The 18,950-nt window shown below is 33.0% G+C and overlaps 1 protein-coding gene and 1 long non-coding RNA gene across 2 annotated transcripts; one reads left to right on the plus strand and one right to left on the minus strand.

The window, feature by feature from the left end:
* Positions 1-843: 843 nt before the first annotated feature.
* On the minus strand, positions 844-2,240 carry LOC110688788. Its single transcript, XR_002504669.1, has 4 exons — positions 2,217-2,240; positions 2,092-2,130; positions 1,950-1,997; positions 844-976 (listed from the first exon to the last, which is right to left on the minus strand). It is a non-coding gene; the product is annotated as an uncharacterized LOC110688788 (long non-coding RNA).
* A 1,136-nt stretch (positions 2,241-3,376) lies between these two features.
* Positions 3,377-14,796, plus strand: LOC110688695 (BRASSINOSTEROID INSENSITIVE 1-associated receptor kinase 1-like). Its single transcript, XM_021865436.1, has 12 exons — positions 3,377-3,696; positions 4,026-4,186; positions 5,587-5,719; positions 5,815-5,886; positions 9,634-9,777; positions 11,961-12,032; positions 12,149-12,220; positions 12,316-12,389; positions 12,893-13,024; positions 13,110-13,451; positions 13,717-14,111; positions 14,268-14,796. The coding sequence occupies exons 2-12, from the start codon at positions 4,099-4,101 to the stop codon at positions 14,580-14,582; spliced, it is 1,839 nt and encodes a 612-aa protein (XP_021721128.1). The 5' UTR covers positions 3,377-3,696; positions 4,026-4,098; the 3' UTR covers positions 14,583-14,796.
* The last annotated feature ends 4,154 nt before the right edge of the window (positions 14,797-18,950 follow it).

Raw genomic sequence — 18,950 nt, forward strand, 5'->3', positions numbered from 1 at the left:
TTTGTTGTATTTTCAATATATATGTGTATATGTCTATTTTAATGATAATCATTGGTTTGTATTTGTTCATATGCCTTTTAAATAGTGAACAAATTTTATTATATGCTAATGTGTAGAGTTATAAAGATGTTCAGTTATGTAATGATAAATGATCATTTATGTAGATATATATGTTTTTTAATATAATAATAATATAATTGAACATTATTGATATTATATTTGTTTATTATAATTATTGCAGCCGATAGTAGAAATGCTCAAGATACTCTTATTGTTTCAAGGAATGTTCACGCTGCTTCTAGCTAGTGCTTCAACAAATGTTCAAGCTACTACAAGTGTTTCAAGAACTGTTCAAGCTACTATTAGTGTTAGTTCTAAGAAGTGTTCGAGGTGGTTTAGGACATACTTCTATTAAGTATGATAAGTTCTTAGTCTTTTTTGATACAAATGTAGCTAAGAGGTTCACTAGTAATGGTAAATGAGGGAGTACATTAGGAAACCATAGCTTTTAAATTACTACTTTCATGAGACTGCATTTTATATTTTTATCATGTAATGGATCTAAGGTTGTGTTTCTATTAAGCAATGTTTTCTTTCAACCTTAATATTGTTAGTGATGTAAATTATTTGCAAATGAACATTTCATAGATACAAAACACCGAGTTATTAAATATGTTAAAAAAAGAAATACTAGCTATTTAACATACAATATTAAAAAAAGAAATATCAAATTCTATTAAAAAAATAGAAATACCAAATAAAGACTCTTAAGCGAGTAAAATCTATAAGTTCTATTGAACACATATAAGAACATATATCTTTGTATAAATGAACTATATAAATTTATAAATGAACATGTAATACTACTCTTTTGTAATTTTTCTTGATAATCTTTTGTTGATCCTACATTCAGTGTTTTCTTCAAAAGCATTAGTTGAGTTGTGTATTGCATCCCCAGCTTCCTGATTTGGTCTACCTGTTGGTAAAAATGAATATATAATATAATATTAATTGTTATTTAATAATATATAAATGAACGATATATTTTAAGTAAATGATCATTTGATGGACTAACATTGTTTGGGTTTAAGTCACAAATCCATTTTTTATTTTGATCACCAGTGAATGTTTCCATGTGTTTCATAATGTAAACTTCACAATTTGTGTAATCCTCATTGCCACTTTAAATGACACATCACTACAATATAGATTATATCAATTTATATGAAGAAAAAAAAAATGTTCAGTATGTATTTCATATATGTTCATATATGTATCTACAAATGAACATTATTTTTTAATATAAATGGCATATTTTTTTACAGGTAGATGCTCATATATGAATTATAAAATATGAATAGCATATCCATCTCTAAATTCCATCAAATGTTTCACTTAAAATGGTGTAAAACTATAATCTAGCTTTGTTTATTATGCATTTAAAAATGTTCATATATGTATGTAAAAATGCTCATAATATTTAAAAATAATGAACATATTAATAAATGTAAATGCACATATATAAACTATTAAAAAAACATTTGAATGTATTACCAAGTTTTGTATGCATGCGTTCATAATGTTTTATACAAATTAATAACACATATTTAAAATAAAAAAAAAAATCAAATCTGAATATGTTAATAAATACATATTAACATGTAATTATAGGTAAACATGTGAATATTTTCATAATATGATATGAAAATGAACATATAGTGCTTTATAATTGTTCATTTTACCTAAGCATCCGAGACACTATTTTTACATCTGCAGCCTTAACGCTTGTATATCTTTGAAAGTGTTGGATCTACAATAGGAGATTTTTGTTCGCCGGTTTTTTTTGTAGAGGTGTTTCACCATCATCTCAATTTTTACATTATAAACCATTTAATAATTTTTTTTTAATAAATTCTTGTAAATTTAAGAAGTTTGAGTAATATACTTACATTTTTGAAGAATCGTTGTTTCTGTTCTCTGAAATAGATTTCTCCAAACTGAAAAATGAAATTGAAGCAAGTAGATGTTAATTTTACTAATTATTCGAAATAATCACTTTGAAATTGATGAATTATTAACATAAATACTTACATATATACATTTTCAGTTATTAAACTATCAATTTGTTTCCTGAAACACAATCACAAATAAATTCTCAAAAAATTAGTTTTTTTTTTTTTTTAAAAAAAAAAAGTTATATGAACATTTATACTTACTCTTTTGATTTTCGCTACTTTTTTCGGTAAAATTTGCTTCGGTTGTTTGACTTCGTCTCTAATGTCCGCCATGGTTGAATTTTTAAAGCTTAGATGAGAGAGATAATGGAGAGGGAAAATAAAGAGATGTTTTTTTTTTTTTTTTTTTTTTTGGGTATATATATTTGTGGGGTAGAGGAAGTTACTGAAATTTTTTTAGGATTTTAGGGAGTAATAGTATGCTGCATTTTGTGAGGGTATAGTACTGCAGAAACTATGAAAGTAGGTAGATGGGGGAAGGGGTGTTAAACGATGTGTTTAGAGAGGGGTGTAGGGGATGATGCCTAGACTAGAATCTAGCCATAAATAACTAGCTAATTTTTTGTGGGTTTGGGCACGAGAAATTGTGTTAAGGCTCGGCCCAACCCGATTTTTTATCACCTCTAAGAAAAATAAAGTCTTTACAAAAAGAACATTATAATACATTAAAGAACATGTTCTTTTTCATGATTACTCGGGTGGTTGAATGTGTTTGAAAAAGAACCATATGTTTGACAAAAAAAAAGTTTGTGTTTCTGCCTATATTTTTAAATATATGCCTAATGTTCTTTTTTTTTGGGTCTATGTTCTTTAAAATATGTTTAACGTGAATGAATATTGTAAAGGTCAAATTGAGAGGTCTCGGGGTCGAGCCTCACCATATGCAAAAACTGTTGTTGTGAGACTCACCCACCATAAGCCAGGTGTGCTACTCGAGTCGGATCCAGATGTAGTTTTTTTTTATGAAAACTGCCGATGCACAATATTAATTAATGGACAAAGAGTCCAAAAGTATATAAGGATAAATTTCCATGGGACAATAATTGATCCACACTCGCTCTACACCAAATGACACTACTCTCGACATTGATTCAGATGTATTTGGAAGTTGGAACTAAGCTCTAATAGAGCGGGTGGACATCCTTAAAAAAAAAAAAAAAAAAAAAAAGTGAAGGTCAAATTATAGACTTAGGGAGGAAACATTGGTTAAAAAACGTATGTAGTAGACCGTTTAAATCACAAAATAACAAAAATGACGAAAACACCCCCAGAAAATTCAAAAAGTGAGAGTACTAGAAAACAACAAAGTCAAAGGTCAAAATTGTCATTTAACCACAAGAATTAAAGAAAAAGCCGACTAGTAGTAGTAGAAGAAGAAGTGGGAAGTAGGAATACTCGTACGCTGACCAGCCAGAAATCGCTGACTAGTCTTACTCTCTCTCTCACTTTCTCTCTCTTCTCTTTCCTTCTTCCTTTCGTCGCCATTCTCAGGCAAACCTCCTCCTCGTTGCTGCTGCTGTTTCCTTTCTTTCTCTCTCCTCTTCCCAATACCCAACTCAACTTCTGTGCTTTACTTTCTCTCTCCTCTTTTTTCGCCGTGATTTCCGCCGATCGTCTTTGCCGCCGGTAGTTGTTTCCGGCACTGAGAACAGTGTTTTTTCCCGGATAACGGGTTTTGATCGTGAGTTGCGATTTCCCTTTTGCCCAATTTTGATTTTGAGCTTGTTGATGTGGATTTTTGAGTGTTTCTGCTTTTGGGGTTTTTTTTTTTTGAAATATGAATTATTATAATGGGTGTTTGTTGTTTTTTATGATTGATTGTTGTTGCAGCATTTAATTCAATCTAATTAGAAAAAAACCCAGAATTTTCTGCTGTTAATTTGCTGCATTAATGCTTTATTAGGGAGGAGAGAGAAAGTGAGAGTTGACTGTGGTGTGCTTTGATTGACTTGATGATTACCCTTGATTATTTGCAGATTTTTATGTGGTTTATGTTTGTGAATTGAACAGTTAAAGAGGATTTCGGTGAATTTTATTAGTTGGGTTATGTGCGCTGCTCATTCAAGACGATCCGAAAGACGAAATGGAGCAAGGGGTTTCCTCCATTTGGGCTTTCCTGCATTTGATTTTGGTCTTTAGTTACTTCCACTATGTTACTCCCAATGCCGAAGGTTAGTTCTTGTCTTTCGCTCCGAGTTTGCCTGAGTTCAATTCATTACCTGTGTTTGTTTGAATTTAGTTTAGGTTCCTCTTGTGATTATGAATAAGATGATGTAAAGATTTTGACCCCATTTTGATGGAAAGAATTGCCTAATGATTGTTGTTGACACCGAAATTTTGTTAATTATTATCACAAATTATAAGATATTTATCTTCAGAATCTCATAGATTATTATCTTTTACTCTACGACACTCTATATAAAGAAGGTCGTTTATAGGGTTTAAAGGAGGCTCAGATGGAATAAGTCTCAAAGACTCCATCTCCTCCCTACTACCAAACATTGGAGGTACATAGTATGGATTAAGCCGACAACGTCCCGTACTTATAATATCAAAACCCTAGCCCTTTGGAGAGAGGAATCAAGAGATCTACGAGAGTTGTAACCCACAAATTATCAATGAAATAATTGTTCCCGTATATTTTTCTATCTCTTTAATTATGTATTGCAGGTTTGAATTTTTATGGTTTACAATTGTCTAGTAATTCTTATGTTTTTTTCCGGCCCGTTGTTAATCAAGGGAAGAAGTTAAATGTCATTTCTTTTTTGTTAAGGTGAGGGTTGATCATTGAGAATAGAACATAGAATATAGGATAGCATGAGATGTTGGACACTAAATGCACTCGTGATAATTTCAAATATTGATGGTATTAAGGAGGATCTCCGTTCTTAATGCTTAGTAGCCCATTTCCAAGGCTGCTTATATCTGAAGAATGCAACGTCGAGTAGTATTTTTCTGACCCCTCAGCTTAGACCATAAGATAATAGGAGAAGTTGGATACTTGAGGTGCTCATAAACAATACAATTATCTAAATTGCTTATAATTTTAGGACAGTTTCAATTCTAAAAATGTACGAGTAGCTGGTTTTGAGGCTGCTTATATGTGAAAAATGAAGATGGGACTCTTGGGAGTGACATCTTTCTAACTCCTCAACTTGTTTAACATATCTGCTTCTATATTTGAAATATAGATATTGTACATTGCTAGTGCTTTCTTTTTTTCTAGTGTCCTTTTCTTTCCTTTTACTAGAGTACTCTGAAATGTGTCTAAATTACATTCTTAGTTGTGAGTCATCCAAATTTTGGAGAAAGTGATTTTAAAGTGCACTTTTCTGAGAGATGATGGATTGTGCTAGTTCTATACTTCGTTCTTTCCTTGAGCTAGAAATTTGTTTATGCTAATTCTGTCATGTGGATCATTCTTCTAAGCAAGTTGAACTTCCTTATGGATATATGTATTATTTACGATTTTTTACCTTCATCTGTTATTGTATAAAAGCTGTTGCTGAAATTCTTGTATTGCTTGTATGTATTAGCTCCTGATGGTGGTGGCATTGTGCATGTGAAACAGGTGATGCTTTGAATGCACTCAAGTCTAGTTTGGCTGATCCTAATGGTGTATTGCAAAGTTGGGATCCCACCCTTGTAAATCCCTGCACATGGTTCCATGTTACATGCAACAGTGAAAACAGCGTCACCAGAGTGTAAGCTACTAAATTCTGTTTGAGTACTGTCTGTTAGCTCATGGATTCTTCTGAACTAGTTGTTTATCATCAAAATATTTAATGTCTATGTTCAGTGATCTTGGCAATGCGAACCTAACTGGTCAACTTGTTACACAACTTGGTCAACTCCCAAATCTTCAGTACTTGTAAGTATTACTAATTAATTTAGATTGCTGGCTGTTTTTTTTTTCACTGCTCTTGTTGGATTGACCCATATCTATGCAAGTAGTTGGTCTTGATTATTGTTTACTATAAATTGTTGTTGAGCTTTTGGCAATTTGAATGAGGCTTTCTAAAAAAACGGTCAGAGGTAATGCCAATTAATGTATTTATAAGGTCATTCATGGGCTTTTTTTTTTTTTTTTTGTTGGGGGGGGGGGGGGGTCGATTTCAACCTGGCTAGGTAGTTATGCTTGGCTAGGTTGGATCACCTTGAATGATGTGAGCCACATGTGGGTAGCTGGAGCAATTTTGGTGGAATATTATAAATACCTAGAATTCATTTTACTCATTTATTGTGGTCTCTCTAAACAAACACAAGCTCATCGACAAAAATCTATTTTGTGGATTGGGAGATACTGATATTTTTTGGCTCATGATTCCATTTCCTGGATGTTTTGAGCTAAGGTTACATTAAGGTGTTAACATCTTTTGTGCTAAGTTTACACTTCCTCCGTCTCTATTTACTTGACCCATAGCCTTGAGCACAATATTTAAGGAGAGGAGAGAGAAATTGTAATTTTGTGGCCCTTGTTGCACATGACCTTCCTTTTACCCCCAAAGTTACCCCAATGTACACTTTTTGAGGGTAATTTAGAGAATTTATCCACTAAAAGTTTACCACATATAGTATGAGTCAAGTAATATGACATTTCCATTTTAAGAATGTTAGTCATGTAAATAGAAACGGAGGAAGTATATGTTTAAAGGTTGCACTTAATTTCTTGGTATTTGTGCAAAAATTATGTTGGTTTAAACATTATCAGGGATTGTCCCATAAACCAATTTTCATAATGTTTATATGAATCTGTAGCACATTGCAAATCTGTTTCTACTTCTCCTGTGATTATTATTACTCCATGGCCATAAGGACTGTAGTGAGTATACATTTTTAGAAAGATGGGTGGAAGCATGTGGAATATGGAAGGAATAGGCAAGGTTTATTTATTTACCTATTTTTGACAGGGAGAGAAAGGAAAATTGGCTTAAAATAATATAAACTATTAACGGTGTGTGCAAAATAATACAACCTCAGCTATTTGTTATCAGCAGTACAACCTTTTGTACTACTAGGGGGTCCGACGCGCGCGATGCGCGCGAAATAGCTAGCCCCGATAGTGTGTGTTTTATGGTTAGATATAAGAAAATTGAGGCTCGTGATGAATTGCTTTAAGAATATAGACTATTTTGGAGCTCTATGACACTATAATTCTAAGTTTCCGTCAGTATGTATATGAATGTGCACACTAAATGTTGAAAATTATAGTGTATAATAGTAGAAGTCTCACAAAAGAACATTAATTAGAAATTCAAGTGCTTGACATATATATGAGCTCGCAAATCTACATACATAATCATGTTACACCTTTAAAATTCATAATCAAAATTCAAATTGAAAAGGTTGAAATGTCTTCTATCCTACCCAATATTAAACAATTAAAGAATAATCTTCGTTCACATTTTATATAACACCAAGTTCTCGTCAATTGGATTTGCCACCTCCAACCATCAATATACTTCTTGGTCACCCTTTTGTAGCTAGGCTTTGTCACACCATCTTCTAGTACTCCACAGTATTCGGCCTAGTATTAATGTGATAATTTCCTAATCTTGTGAGCACCAAATAAGCTATTATTGAGATGAGCCTAGAAACTTCCATGGTAAACTCTTCTCCGCTACATAGAAGTATTGTTCAATATAGTTTTATATTTCACCAAGAAGCCTAACAAAATGTTCACTCCTTATTACCCTTGATCTTTTTATCTACCTTCTCCATGGAGGCATCATGCATGTTGTCGACGATTTGCTTCTTGACCAAAGAGCATTATCATGGCTAAGATATCAGAAAAGAGAGAAAGAAAGGGGTAAGTCAAAACCAATCCATATTTACCAAAAAGCACACAAAATTACACCAATTGTCTCTTAACCAATATAATTTAATAATTCAAATTTCAATCTCAAAAGGCATAAACTCTTGATCTGATAACTAACCAAAATCCAAACACACACTCCAAAGGATGATCCAATAAGTACCCTAATCTCAGACATTCGATAATTAAAAGAAATAACAAAATAAATCCTATTGCTAGTGGTTGTGGTGAACTTGATAGGAAAAGAAGTTTTGCCTTACTACTTGATTACATAAAATTCATAGTATTGAGGAAAATCCAACCTCGGGCATCATTCTTAATGATAAAACTTTCGAAATTCTTAGAAGCTGTAAAAGAATGAAAATATTGCTGCTCTACTCCAAATGAACAAGAATAGAGAGAAGAAGAGGATTTCCCATTCTTCAACATTCAAATGCTAGGCCAAATTACATTTCTGCATTTAAAAATCAAAAGAAATCGAATAACATATAAAATAAACTACTCTGTTTATGAAAAGATTCGAAAGATTAAGCTAACGAAAGAATTACAAATGGGGTTTTGGGCTAAGAATTTGGGAGAAAACTTAAGATGAATTGAAAATCAATAATGAATAACATAATTAGCATATAACAACCACTACATAAAATGAATATCACTTATTAAAATCGCATATTAACTCTAAAATGGAAATTATTCAGCAAGTAAACTTACAAGAATGAACTACCTGATCGTCCGAGAATTTCGGCAACTGTACTTCCATTGATCCTTAGTTCAATTCGTTGATTTAGGAGTCCACCAAATAAAACCACTAAAGCAATCAAATTCTATACCTAAACATTAAAATTAAGGAAAAAAAAAACAAAAAACTTAAATAAATTCAAAAGGTAATACAATTGAAAAATTACAGGATAAGAGAGGTGATTTTGGGGTAAGGTATTGGTATCTATGGCCGCACGCTAAGTACGATCAACCCGTTGAAAGTTTAACACTTTCTTCCTCACTCTCCCAAACCACCATTTCTAAGGTTTTTGCAATTTCACCAAACTCCAACAATGGTGTCTCCTTAACAAACTCCTTTCTACAATCAAATCGTCTCAATTCAATTTCAATTCATTGACTAAATTGGATTGTAAAATTCAATTAAACCAAAGTGAAAGAAAGTGTAGAAAGCAAAAATAAAATTGATTCAGATACATGCATTTCAGATTTCCAATGAAAAAAAAGTAGACCATAAAGTTAACAATAAACACATATTGTATATTTTGAAATTCAATAGTTTAAAAATAAATAAACTAATTAATTTAATTCACCTCAGAAACTAGTTCAATGGAGAACTCATAGGTCGCTTCAACGGAGAAGGCAGAGGAGGAGAAAAGAGCGTTTAGGAGAAAGAAATGGATGAACTTAGATTTTAAGGTTAATAGGGATAATTATGTAAATATACATTTTGAAGGGTATAATTGGAAGAACACTATTCATAAGAGTTTTTTTCTACTTTTTATAAAGTAGGGATATGTGCAAAATGGTACGCCAGCCACCGAAGAAGGCATCTTTAGGAATATTCCGTCTATATTCATTATTAAATTATTTTTATTATATTTTTTAAATGTAAAAGTGTATTTTTTTTTTTTCAAAATACAGTTTATGTTAATGAAAGTGAAGGTGTTAGTAATTTGTAGAATGAATCAATAATCTTGTTTACTTTTCATATTTTTTTTGTATAATCTTTGTTGTTTCTTGAGTGTTTTGCAGAATTTTTTCAGGCCGTGTAGACTAATAATTCTCTTCTTGTTTCTTTGACAGGGAGCTCTACAGCAATAACATTAGTGGGACAGTACCATACGAACTTGGAAACTTGACAAACTTAGTGAGCTTGGATCTCTACCTGAACAATCTTTCTGGTCCCATTCCTGATACGTTGGGCAAGCTCCAGAAATTGCGGTTCTTGTATGAATGCTTCTCAATCTCTGTTGTTCAGATTGAATTTCCTTATTCCCCCTTTTTTTCCCTTAAAGATTATTGTTGTGTGCACACTGTATCACTTTATTTCTTTCTGCATTAAATCAATTATCACTGTCCCGAAACCTGTTAGGATAATCAAGATATAATGATGATATATCATATATCTTTGTGTACTTGTTGTATTGTTATGATAGCAGTAAACCAATTTAAGAATGCCATAGAGTGTTAGCAGGCCCTTACAGCTTCAGCTTCAGTTGCTGAGAAACCTTTTGGTACTTATTCATTCCCTGACTATTGTGTCAAACAGAGTTGACCAAAAATACCCTTCTTATCTCTCTGACACATGACTTGACTTTTGAGTTTTGACAATTCTGAATTTCTCATCAATTTGTAAAAATGAAATTATGATGATAAAATTTGTTCTAGGTCATGGTTTTTGAACTTTTACATTTATTATAAAATAAACTGAAATGAACCTGGTGTGGATAAATAGGCTTGTTTAAACTTCAACAGGTAGCCAAGGGCAGTTGAGTATATCATTATCTCTGCAATAAAAACTCTATGAAATCTTTGACTTGAAAAGCAACTGTCATTTTCATTTGTTCAACAAATAAGAACTGCATAACAAATAATGAGCTGATTTTGATTTAGTCCTTTCAAATTACACAGGGTCATAATGTATAGGCATGTCTGTTAGCACTTGACCTTTGAATCTTTTATCCTAGGTCTTGACTCATGACTAATGTTGAACGTTCTCCTAAATGTTTGGTTTCTCTAAAAATTTTAATTTTCCTTTTGAAGAATTGTTCAGTGCTACACTGCTATTACATGGTGGGATCAAATTTTTTTATTATCTTGAGTAAAAAGGAAGATCTGATGAACTTGTTATTGGCTTTCCTTGTTTAACATCTTATTATGTTGCAATGTTTGAACTGATTAATTATATGGAAGCCAATTTATCATTTTGTATTATGTTTTAGTTTAATTTGAAGCTAACACACTTACAGGAGAGAGGTAGGTCAAAAGTTGTAATATCTCTCTAATATTACAACGTTACCTTCCACATTTTCTTTTACCATCACCATCTCAAATGCATCATGTTTCTGAGGTTCCTTTGGAAGGTGGGATAGGGGACCCCTGAACAAATACAAAGAGTTGTAAACTTGACCATGACTTGTTGTTTAAAAAAAAAAATCACAATAGGAGAGACAAGAACTCCCAACAATGAGAAAGAAAAGTTACAGAATTTAAGCTGAATGAATAATTAAAATTATATAAATAAAAAACCATGTAAGACCGGATGATTTGTAGGCCCATTCCTTAATTGAAATGGAATAATTTCGCGGAGCTAGGGTAAAGGAGGGAAAGTGTCAACCTTTCTTATCCAAAATAACATAAACCTTTGCAACAGTAGGGTAATGTGGATTCATATATGTCAAATTGCATGTTTCATATCCTTAATACTCCTTCCGTTCTTTTTTGTTCTACTCACTTTCCATCTTAGGCCATTCTTTTATATTCTACTCACTCTGGTTTTTATGGTATACCCCTTTTACCATCTTACCTTTTCATTCTCTCTGTCTCTCTCTCTCTCTCTCTCTTATTTTATTCACCCTCTTCTTACACCAACCCACCTTTTTCTTACACAAACCCACCTTTTTGCATTTTCTCTCTTACTTTATCTTACACCTCACATTCTTCAACAATTTCTTAAATGTCATATCTATAGTGAACAGAAGATAAAAGAAAAAAGTGACTATTGTTGCTAAGAAAAAGGTGCAGTTGGATTCTTCTCTTAGATCTTGAGGCCACCATATTAGATGTAGCCATGTAGGCATCCTGTATCAGTAGTTCTGATTCTTCTGAAAAATCATCAGAAGTAATTGGGTGGTTGGGTTTAAGGTATTTATTTTCTTTATTTGTCTCAAACATCATGCTTTATATGATCTTCGTTACTTTTGGTGTATATATGTTATTTGTTTTCTGTTCTTTTTTTGTGAGTCTACTTAAAAATATGTTTTAGATTATATTTATTGTTAGTTACTCTGTTATTTTATACAGTTAGCATGCTCTTTAAGAATGCTTTATTTCTTTTGCATATGCCTTCAAACTGTCATTTTGTCCTAATTCCTAACAGTTTCTGTTGCATGACTTTTCTGCACGGATAGGCGGTTGAACAACAACACCTTGTCAGGAGAAATACCAAATTCATTAACTGGTATCACTACCCTGCAAGTCCTGTGAGTGTCATGTTACTTTTTCAATGTCAGAAATTGCAGTGCTTCTTAGGCGCATAAGTTTTCTATGCACTGTTAAGAGGTGTATAAATTTCTAATTTCCCAAATGTGGCTTGCAGTGATTTATCATACAACCACTTGCATGGAAATGTTCCTACTAACGGATCCTTTTCAATGTTTACCCCCATAAGGTTAACCAACTTGTCCTTGTATATTCTTCTTGATTTAAATGATTTTAAGTTGATGCTAAGTTTTCTATGTTTGCTGTTATGTCTCTTGATTTCAGTTTTAATGGTAATAATTTGAAAATGCCAGCAGTTACTCCAACTGGTCCAATTTCACCGCCAAGTTCTCATTCAGGTTTGCCTTTGACTTTATGGTGCTATTCTAACGTTGATCTTCCTGAAGTATGTATTATGTAATCTGTTAACTCCCAATTTCATTTCATAATGATATTTAAGTACTTATTAATTGATTTGTTAGGCGAAAATTGCCTTTTACTTTTTAAAGCTCACCAATATTAAATCCACTTTTTTGGTTTGATTTTCATTTTCCTTATGTTTGATTTCTGGTAATATTTTTTTCAAATAGCAATTGTCTTCTGAACCTAATTAAGTGATTGATGGGAGGTTTAGGGTTCATTGAGTTGGATGGTTATAGTGTTTAAGCTGTTTGCTGTACCCTTTTGCTTCCCCTGCCACTAGTGTATATTTATGCTGGCTGTGTTGATTTCTATAACTGGACCCATGTGATTGCTTATTTTCCCTGCCCCTAGATAACTGAAGAATTTTTTCATAAACTGAAAAAAAAAATTGTCCAGTATATGATTCAGTGTTTGATGCATCTTCCAAATGCCTTTTCAGTTGCCAATAGTGCCACTGGAGCTATTGCTGGAGGAGTTGCTGCAGGTGCTGCTTTACTATTTGCAGCTCCTGCAATTGCCCTTGCTTGGTGGCGACGGAGGAAGCCACAAGAACATTTCTTTGATGTGCCTGGTTAGTGGAAACCTGAAATACAGCTTTTATTGACATTAAAACATCGTGACACATTAATCCAATGTTGTAATTTCACTGATTTCAGCTGAAGAAGATCCAGAAGTTCACCTGGGACAACTCAAAAGGTTCTCCCTGCGAGAACTGCAAGTTGCAACTGATAATTTTAGCCACAAAAATATTCTTGGTCGAGGTGGATTTGGAAAGGTTTACAAGGGCAGATTGGCTGATGGCTCTCTTGTGGCAGTCAAGAGACTTAAAGAGGAGCGCACCCAAGGTGGAGAACTCCAGTTTCAAACTGAAGTTGAAATGATTAGCATGGCTGTCCATCGAAATCTGCTCCGTTTGCGTGGATTTTGCATGACACCCACTGAAAGATTACTTGTTTATCCATATATGGCCAATGGAAGTGTTGCATCCTGTTTGAGAGGTATTTTTATAATTTTATTTATTCCTGGTGGTTTACAATATCTCGTGATATATTTACCTCTCCAAATCTAAGCATGATCAAATGTAAGGGTTTTTGATGTTGCAAATTTAATGCAAGTATTGAAGCTATCCATTGGAAGTGCTACTTAATAATGATTTCTGTATGATGATATTAGCTGTTATATCCCTGTTGCTTTTACATTTGAATTTTTCATTTGCCTGTTGCTTCTATAAGTAGTAAAATCTGTCTTGTCCCTTCATTGTAGAACGTTCGGAGACACACCCACCACTTGATTGGGATATTCGGAAGCGAATCGCATTGGGAGCTGCTAGAGGGCTTGCTTATTTGCATGATCATTGTGACCCTAAAATTATTCATCGTGATGTAAAAGCTGCTAACATATTATTGGATGAGGTTTATGAAGCAGTTGTTGGGGATTTTGGCTTGGCAAAACTTATGGACTACAAAGATACACATGTTACTACAGCTGTACGTGGCACCATTGGACATATAGCACCAGAGTATCTCTCAACTGGAAAATCGTCAGAGAAAACTGATGTTTTCGGTTACGGAGTTATGCTACTAGAGCTCATCACCGGACAAAGAGCTTTTGATCTTGCCCGATTAGCCAATGATGACGATGTTATGTTGCTTGATTGGGTATATATACGGATTTCATCTTCTCTAATCTTTGGGAACTTCCTAAAATATGTTATGGCAATCTTTTTTAATCTAGTTACTGCCAAGGTTTTCTGTTCTCACTAATGTGATTCTTGATCTTTTTTTTTTTAATTTTTTTTTTACTTTCTTTTTCAGGTTAAAGGGCTATTAAAAGAGAAGAAATTGGAGACCTTGGTTGATGGTGATTTGCAGGGCAACTATATTGATGCTGAAGTTGAGCAGCTTATTCAAGTTGCATTGCTTTGCACCCAAAGCTCTCCAATGGAACGGCCTAAAATGTCGGAGGTGGTCAGAATGCTTGAGGGTGATGGCTTGGCTGAGAGGTGGGAAGAATGGCAAAAGGAAGAGATGTTCCGCCAGGAAGCTAACCTCCCTCACCCCAACAATGGAGAATGGGTTGTTGACTCTACTTCCAATCTCCGACCTGATGAACTCTCTGGTCCGAGATGATATTTTTTTTTTAAAGGTTAATATTTGGAATGTATGTAATTCTAAGTGTTGTAAAAGCTGTTAATGTATTGAAAAATCAATAGTTCCCTCATTTGTGAATATTTTTTCTTTATTTTTCTCTTTTATCACTCTCATTTTTCCCCCTTTTTCAGATTACCTTTTTCTAGTGTATTCAAAATGACAAATACCGAATACATATACTTGGTTGTTCATATGGTTATTGGTTGGAGATGTTTGTGGGTGTTAGGGAGTACAGTTAGCACAATGTGATCAAAACACCATGTGTATTAGATTTTATGCAGCAAATTAGTTATTTTTAGTGTATCAATAAATAAAAGATATTGTTCTTTTTTCAACTAGTTGGTGTACTTTGGCGAGACGTTTTAGCCTTAAATTACTTGCAAAGTTGCAATCCATAAGGACCCATTGAGAGGGATGTCAATGGGACTGGACGAGATGGATGTTGGCCTTCCTAGAATCCTAACCCCGCTTAAGATTTTCATCCATATCCTCTCGGTGGCTTCAAAATCTATCCTCATCTTTGCTAGTGCATACAAGTCCAAAATTGTTTACGCCTCACCCCCTACTTGGATATCCACACCACCATATGCATTTAGGGCCTATTAACATTTACTGAACTGAACTGATTGAAGCTGAATTGAACTAAGTTGAGCTGAAATGAATATTTTATGAGAGAAGGAAATTAGGAGCTGAACTAAACCTGAACTGAATTGAATTGATTGGAGCTAAATTGAACTAAACCGAATTAAAATTAAGCTAAAGTGAACAGGTCCTTAATCCTCGTTTGAGATCCGCCAAATCCCCACCTTCCAAAATCCAACAATATTTTTTTTTTCTTGTAGAAAAAAAAAATTATATGTGCATAATGAGAAAAAAACTATTATATTTAGGGTCAAATGAGAAGTTCCTTAAAATGAAAAGGATATTATGTGTATAATTTTTGTATTGAATGTGCATGTTTTTTAAACTAAATGTCCAAAAAAAAAGACTTAAATTCGATTTGCATAAGTTTGGAACATAAATACACATTTTTTGATTTTCTAGAAAATTCAATTATTTATTTATTTATTTTTTTTTTAGTTTGAAAAGCAATTATGCACATTTAGTGGAAAAAAATGCACATTTTATGAAAAATGTAATACCTCGTATTCTTATACGTATTTTAATTAAAATAAATATTTTGAGAAGTATTTAGTTAAATTGAATTGTTTTATTTGAAGTATTTTAATTATTTATTTTAAATAAGTTTGAAAATAATTATAAAAGAAAATTTTATTTAATTAATTAATTTAATTAAGTTGGGGTTTAATTTAAGGAAAGTTTTATTTTAGTAATGTTTTACTAGGGATGGGATTAGGAAAATTAAAAGAGGAAAGTTAGGGAAAAAGGGTTTCTAGACAAAGGGGTATAAATATTCCACACATGAGGCAAATCAAACTTTGCCCAGAGTGGAGAAAATCCAAGGTAAACTTCTCTCTCCTTTCTCCTTATTTTTCTTTCTTTTTCTTTCTCTTTTCCCCTTCCCCTTCCTCTTTGGCACGGCCGGCCACCACCCACACTTCACCGGCCACCACCGCAGGCTACCGACGCACGACCAGCAGCTGCGGTGGCACAGGCAGGGCGCGGCAGCAGCCCAGCTGTGCCGTGGTGGCTGTCGTTGCCATGGTTCGGATAAAAAAAATTGAATCTTTATTTTTAAAAACCAATTTATTCCTAAATCTAATTGTTAATTATGAGTTTTGGGATTTGATTTTGATATTTGGTTATGAGTATTATGTTAATTAATTTTCAGATTATGTTTTTAATTAAAAAGCCCTAATATTTGAAACCCTAGTTTCTTGATTTATAAATTATTGAAGGGTTATGATGTTTAATGGTTTACACCTTTGATTAAAGTGTTTTAAGGCTTAATTACAGTAAGTTTTAATTAAAATATAGTGCTGGAATTTTTAGTAGAGCATTTAAAATCAAGTTTCTTTAAGGAATTTTAATTACCCATTAATTGGGATTAAAGTATGATGTTTTAAATATAATTTCAGATGATTTTAATTAAAATTATGAGGAGTTTTATAATAGTATATATTGCTGGAAATTTGTGTAGAGATGATTTTAATACTCTTCTATGATTTTAAATTGTAGGAGACTTTGAAGTGAGCGATTTCTATTAGTCGTGGCGATTTTAAGATCGTATACAAGGTACGTTCGCGTACTTAGTATAATTATATTAATGTGGTAGCATGCTAAATGTGTTTGATTGATTACAAGTAGTATCATGCTAGATTTGGATTGAAAATTATGATTTGGATGTTATTGGTGATTGAATTATGAAGCATGATTTATTTGTGATGGATTATTGTATGGAAAATAATAGTTTGGAATATTATTTATGAACCACATATTTATTTATGGCATGTTAGAGAGCATGTCTAATTAAACTAAATGTTTAATTTGGTTTGGAATATTGAAAAGGAATTTTATTATGGTTTATATAATTTTTATTGATGCTATAAGCATAACGAAAGAGCTATATAAGTGTCTATGTACACGAGGAATAAATTGTATGTTGGTGCCTTAGTGCACTTAAGGTATTTTTAACACCGAGGGATAGGATTTGTGGCATTTTATGCGTTTAAGGTGTCATTGGCACCGAGATAGAATTAAAAAGGATTCAACATTAAATATTATGTGGTCACTAATTATTCAAGAATTAAATTGGTATATTTGATTGTTTGAATAATTATTGTTGATTGAATGATTATGGTTTGAGAGTCATCACCAAGTTTAATAATCGGTAAATAACGTAAAGTGAAAGAGATTACGCAACAAAACTATTGGAACGTATACACCTTGAGTATGAACACATGGGGGGAGTTATGCGACTTTATATTTGATCATAACTTCTACTGGAGTACAAGACATTGTACATTCCTTTTATTATTATTATGCGCAGAAATTCCGCCACCTATGATTGGTTATTGATGCTGGCACGGTTAGCTCCCGTGTCAGTAACCTCAATTTATTTGGGGGAGGTTGAGTGGAAAACCTGTTCGATGCGTAGTCAGCATTAAATAATTTATGTAGTGTCTAGTGAGAAATTTTATTGAATTTTGTATGCTTGAAAAACAGGTGCAACGAGGTAAGTTGTGTGTTGATAGGAAATAATATATTAGTGTGTTAATTACGCTTATGTACTCAGCTTTGCTGATTGTGTATGTTTTGTGTGTTTGTTGGCCTTGTCTTTATCTTGGCCCTATGATGACCCATTTTTAATGGAGAGTAGTGGAAACAAGTAGAGATAAGCTTTTCAGGTGATGAAGCATTTTCATGAATGGGCATGAGTGAAGAGCGAATCATGCTAGTTTCTATAAGTATATGAATGTGTTATTGCTTTATTTATTTATGAATTTACTATTATGCGTGACTAACGAAAAGGGTTTGAGTTCGGTTTGTTTTAATAAGGGCCTACAATGGTTCCAAATTGTAGGTTGATTATATTTTACTTCGTTTGACTTTGATTTGACTTTACTTTCGTTGATTGACTTTTTAAGTTGACTTGTTTTGAATGGTTTTGAAATTAGTCTTCCGCTGTGTGTCTTTGATAGTTACCTTAACCGTTTTCACGGTGCCGGTAATGTCTTAGATATTCCTATTTAAAGTTTTTAAACAGGGCAAAACAAGTATTTTAAAAGAAAGGAATTTCTAGGGTGTTACAAAAAACTTTTGCACATTTCACCCATCTCATTCTAAGAAACTTCTCATTGGATCTCAACTCTATATTATATACTACCTCTGATTTTTATTATTTGTAACTTTGGGTATTATTTGTGAGATATAAAATATTCTAAAATGGCAAATAATAAAAATCGGAGGTAGTATATACAAAGTGGGATATGGGCCTACGGGGTGAGTACGAAGTTGGGTAGGGCAAAGGCAGGTAAAACCTAAATTCCACTCCATCCCATCATTCATAGCGCGAGTGAGAATGATTTTCATCATCCTTATCGCTCTACTAACATCCATGCTTATAGATTGCTCACCAAATTCTTAATGGAATAATTTTGTGCACTCACTAACAATGTGTTTGGATTGAAGGAAATGGAGGGAAAGAAAGGGAAGAGAAATAGAGAGATGGAGTATATTTCATTTGGATAGCAAATGAGGAAGGGAGGGAATTAGAGGGGAGAGAAATGGAAGGATTAAATTGTAGAAAATTAATCCCTCCAACAATGGAGAGATTTGAAAGGAAAACTCACCATTCTTCCCTCCCCTCCCCTCCCTTTCCCTCTCCTCCTCTTCTCCTCCCTCCCCTTCTTTTCCTTCCCCTTTCTTTATCCAAACAACTGTAAA

The sequence above is a fragment of the Chenopodium quinoa genome, unplaced genomic scaffold, assembly GCF_001683475.1.
Source record: "Chenopodium quinoa cultivar QQ74 unplaced genomic scaffold, ASM168347v1, whole genome shotgun sequence".
NCBI lineage: Eukaryota > Viridiplantae > Streptophyta > Magnoliopsida > Caryophyllales > Amaranthaceae > Chenopodium > Chenopodium quinoa.

What these genes read in the sequence shown, in the direction of transcription:
- LOC110688695 (XM_021865436.1), top strand. Translation starts at nt 4,099, where the DNA reads ATGGAGCAAGGGGTTTCCTCCATTTGGGCTTTCCTGCATTTGATTTTG. An exon ending in CTCCAGAAATTGCGGTTCTT is followed by an intron (nt 9,778 to 11,960) that starts GTATGAATGCTT and finishes CTGCACGGATAG; the next exon opens with GCGGTTGAACAACAACACCT. An exon ending in ACCGCCAAGTTCTCATTCAG is followed by an intron (nt 12,390 to 12,892) that starts GTTTGCCTTTGA and finishes ATGCCTTTTCAG; the next exon opens with TTGCCAATAGTGCCACTGGA.